Source organism: Aplysia californica, unplaced genomic scaffold (genome assembly GCF_000002075.1).
Source record: "Aplysia californica isolate F4 #8 unplaced genomic scaffold, AplCal3.0 scaffold00022, whole genome shotgun sequence".
In the NCBI taxonomy this organism is placed as follows: domain Eukaryota; kingdom Metazoa; phylum Mollusca; class Gastropoda; order Aplysiida; family Aplysiidae; genus Aplysia; species Aplysia californica.
Window position 1 is genome coordinate 819,837 of NW_004797292.1, and position 4,801 is coordinate 824,637.

At 41.5% G+C, this 4,801-nt stretch overlaps 1 protein-coding gene across 1 annotated transcript in view; it reads right to left on the reverse strand.

Moving 5' to 3' along the window:
- LOC101860547 overlaps positions 1-4,801 on the reverse strand; it is a 16,817-nt gene that overhangs the window by 5,210 nt on the left and 6,806 nt on the right. Inside the window, exons 4-5 of the mRNA XM_005090818.2 lie at positions 2,186-2,975; positions 1,286-1,368 (exon numbers count right to left, since the gene is read on the reverse strand). Of these exons, the coding sequence (XP_005090875.1) occupies positions 1,286-1,368; positions 2,186-2,975 (873 nt within the window). The remainder of the gene's footprint in view (positions 1-1,285; positions 1,369-2,185; positions 2,976-4,801) is intronic.

A 4,801-nucleotide genomic window follows, 5' to 3' on the forward strand; every position in this document is an offset into this window, starting at 1 on the left:
AGAGAGAGAAGGGGGGGGGGTAAATAGTCCACAGAATAAATCAACTGGCTCAAATGAGCCCAGCCCTATGTATAATATATGTTAATGTACATCATTATCAACTCTCAACACTGCACGAATGCAAAACATGCGGAGGCAGTAGGTGAATAACTCGGTGAGTGCGGAGGATTAAGGATGGGACAGAAAGATAGCATAAGAAATAAAAGTATATTATAACAGGAAAAGGGGCGACAATGTTTATGTCTGCGTTCGTTTGTCTGTTTTACTGTCTTTCTATTCCCTTATTTGTATTCCAGTCTGTTTGCCTATCTGTCCCTCTATGCATCAATTTGATTATATACCATGTCAGTGTTTCTGTCTGTCGAGCTCCATCTAAAAGAGTGCGTTTCATTATAGCATCCCTGGCCTGGAAACTTGCATGACCAGCTCTCTCTCTCTCTCTCTCTCTCTCTCTCTCTCTCTCTCTCTCTCACTCTCTCTCTCTCTCTCTCACACACACACACACTCTCTCTGTAAGTTCTTGCAATGTTAAGGGCAAAGGCAAAATGTGGGACAGCGGGAAAATGCTCAGATTATTAATCTATCATCAAAATGTTCAGAGGAGTTTTTTAAAACCTGTTGGAAAATTGCCCTGGGATTTTTTGGTATCGAGTATTTCTTTGGTATCGTAGGTATTCGACATGGTACCGACTTGAAATTCTATAATTTTAAGTTGCAGACCTCTTCCGTTAGCCAAATATCAAGACTGTTATTTCATTTCATTGTATTTTTTTTCATCCTTCCCATGTCATGGAAACCTCAATATTAATTTTCAATATGAGTGCGACTAAATTTCATCGGGTATACACTTCTAGTTTTACAAGGCCGCTAATAAAATATTGTTATTTACTTATTTTCTGGTTTTTCTGGGACAAAATCATCGGACTATTTTCAACTATACTATGTACCCCCTCCGGCACCCAATATGGTAGAGAGATCTTGAACCATTTTCAGAAGACACTCAATCAGCTGAGAATGGTCGAGGTCAGGATTCGACCACATCTACCTCAAAATCGATACTATACACACACAAACTGCGCAGTTTACCGTACATAGGAAGGGCGGCTTATTGATAACAGGGCAAGACCTGTGCAATTTTTCCTCTCTCAAAAATGTGCAGTAAAATAAGTTTATCATTTTTGTAAAAGACAAACTCTATTTTGTCTGCAAAATTACACTATTATGTGTATGGGAATCATAAAAGAGTAAAACATAATTAGATCGATGTAACCTACAGTTTACTCACTTATTCTTTTCCAGTGCTTCGGGGTGCCTTTGAGTTGGCATTCCGGCAAATGGATGGTACATTGTTTAGCTGTTGTGCTGAAACTGTATGGAAAGAATCATGAAATATACCAGGTTTATTTCTTTTACGTTTAGATTTATGCAAATATGACACCTGTATTGACACTACACGAGTGAGTGAAATGAATGATTGTAAAGAGTTTTAGAATGTCTAATGCCTCTATCGACACACTTTAAGCCATTTAGAAGGTTAGTTTGTTTCGTCCTGTTTGTCATGGCTGGCCCAGTTGGATACACCAAAGTAGTAGACCAGGTGACAGGCAATGAGAAAACGTCTCCATGAAGGGATCGAACATAATCCACATGCAATGGCTATGACGCTGTCCATTATACAATACAAACCAGTGACATCAGAGAGAGAGAGAGAGAAAGAGAGAGAGAGAGAGAGAGAGACAGACAGACAGACAGACAGACAGACAGACAGACAGACAGACAGACAGACAGATAGACAGACAGACTGACAGAGACAGAGAGACAGAGAGACAGAGAGAGGGAGAGGAATATAGAGTGTAGGCAAAGAAGAAACGAGGGATAGTGGGGAAGGTAAAAAAATGTCAGTTTTGTTCGCTCTAAATACAGAACTGTTTGTTTCCAAATACATGTGAACTTGAATTTTCTTTGTCTTTGTGAAGTTTCTCTTTCAGCCCTACTTCCAAAGGAAACATCAATGTGTCCGGATCAGCTGAACATCCAAAGGAAACATTAATGTATCGCAGTCAGTTAAACTTCCAAAGGAAACCGTAATCTGTCGGAGTCGTTTAGCAATATTTGAAATTAGTGTGTCGGATTCAGTTAAACTATTTTAAAAAAAAACTTGAAATGAAACTCAACATTTTCTTACCTTTTTTTATCGTTGCATTTTATAGGCCCGATGAGCTTTCCTCGCACGCACTTGACGTAGGCACTACCGTACCCATCTGCCACGTCGATGTCGGGAACGGCTGCGCAGGCGACCTCCTCATTACGTAAGTCGATGATGCCCTCGCTAGTTTGGACGTGTCTGCACGCCCAGGGAGTCCTGGGAGTCCAGGGAGTACGACGTGTTGGATGAGGAGTGAGGGGTGTATGGGGAAATTGCCGCTTCGGAGGACCATGGCGTCTGTGAGGGTTATGGGGTTTTTGAGGAGGATGACGAGGATGGTGGGTATGAGGAGGGCGACGTTTATGGGGTGGAAAACGGGGCTTATGACGAGGAAAAGGTTTAAGGGGTGGAACACGGGTTTTATGAGGAGGGCGGCGTTTATGTGGAGGACGACGTTTATGAGGACGACGGAGAGTATGAGGAGGGCGGCGCTTTGGAGGACCGTGGCGTCTATGAGGAGCATGGGGCTTCGGAGGACCGTGGCGTCTATGAGGAGCATGGGGCTTCGGAGGACCGTGGCGTCTATGAGGAGCATGGGGCTTCGGAGGACCGTGACGTCTATGAGGAGCATGGGGCTTCGGAGGACCGTGGCGTCTATGAGGAGCATGGGGCTTCGGAGGACGATGAGGTTTTCGACTACGCTGATGGGGCTTTCGTCGATGGCGGAGTCGGTGCCCACGTTTCGAGTTATGGCGTCCATGGGCACTGTGTCGACCATGAGACTTGCGATTTCTCTTGGGCCAGATACGGTTAGATGGATGCCGAAGTACTGAGGAGGGATTCTGGCCTGAGTTTCAAAACTATCGTAACACGGGGTATGATAAATTTGCACTAAAAGATATTTTGTTAACCCCAGTTTCAGAAGTGCATTTTATGTCAAAACCTCGCACCACAAGCTCAACAAATTAAAAAAGTGATGCCCTAATGAAAAGTTATCTTAAATTCATTGCGGCGAAGTCATGGCGAAACCAAATACAAATCTATTTTTATACAAAAGTATAGTAATTGCAAATTACAATCGTTTTGTAGTCTTGGACTTGCATTGACAAAGAAAGAAAGCAGCATGCTGGTATCGCATCTTTGGATATAAAGACTGAAATATGTTCTCCTTGGCAGCAAAACTATCGTAACTTGAGGTACGATACTATGCACTTCATAAAGGAAATTTCTAAACTATCGTAACTCGACTTACGGCAGTTCTGTTTGCCAAAAAATCAGTGTTATAACATCGTAACTAAAATAGAATCGAAACTGAAAGAGATACAATTTTAAAACATCCATCAACAAATCCGGCTTGTTGTTAGACCTGAAATATGGAAAAATTACATCCGCAATTCATCTGTGCGAAGAGAAGGTCAGTTTTTTTGCTTCTCCTGAAATATGGGGTTTTCAAGATACGAGAGTTTTGAATCTCAGGCCCGGATTTAAGACATCAAAATTAATGCAATGTAAATTGGCAAAAAGGCAGAACAATCCGTAATGAAATTGTACCCCCCCCCCCCATTTTCCTCCTAAAAAATGATAAAAATCAAAATAACAACAGCAAAAAAGAAGCAATTATAAAATTCAGGTCACAGGTTTGAGAAAAGCGAGTTTGCAAAGCTAACACAATTTTATAACAATTTCTCCTTACATAATCGAATATGTTCTTTTAAAGAAATACCCCCTTTTGTACTACTTTGGACAATTTTCCAGCCTACCCTCTCCCTTAAGTGTTCAGTATTAAGAAAGATGTAATAATAATGATAATAATGATAATAATGATAATAATGATAATAATAATAATAATAATAATAATAATAATAATAATTACTTTTTACTTTTTACTTTTTACTTTTCCCTTCCTCTGGTATCCTTAGGATGTCGAGGGGGAGATGCAGGTTTCGGTCTGGCATAGATATGTTATGTTGTTCCAGGACCTTTTTAACCCCATCCAGCCAGATCTTTCTTGGTCTTCCTCTTGATTTGAAGTCAGATTCTCGGATGTTGCAAACTCTAACTGCTAGTTGTTTCTGGGGCATACTGGTTAGATGTCCTAACCATTCTTTGATTCTTTGACGCTCTATAAATTTCATTACTGGTGATATTCCAGTTTGTAGACGTTTGGTTTCGTTTCTTATGCGGTCTCTTCTGGTGACGTTGATGGTTTTTCGGAGACACCTCCTTTCGCTTGCATTTACTTTTCTTTCTTGTGCCTTGTTTAGAGACCATGTTTGGCACTGGTGTGTTAATGTTGGTTTGAAGATACTATTGATAAGCTGGGATTTCACTTCGGTCGGGATGTTCTTGTGACTGAGCAGGGGTGCTAGCTGGTAGGTCACTGCATTTGCCTTCATAGTTCTTTTTTTTTCTCTTGGTCCATACGCCCATCTTGTGTGAAGATGAATGAGTCTATCTGTTTCTTTTCTTCCTTTCTTTGTTTTTAGCAGTTTTTTAAAATCCCTACCGGCTTGCTAGGCCCGTTGCAACTTCACCAGAGCCCCGTTGGCCATCGACGTTTCAGGGAGACCCGGGCTGGCCTTCACAGCTAGCGTAGTGCCTCCGTGGCATAAAGCCACACCGTACTTCATCTAAACCCAGCAATCCCCTACTTAA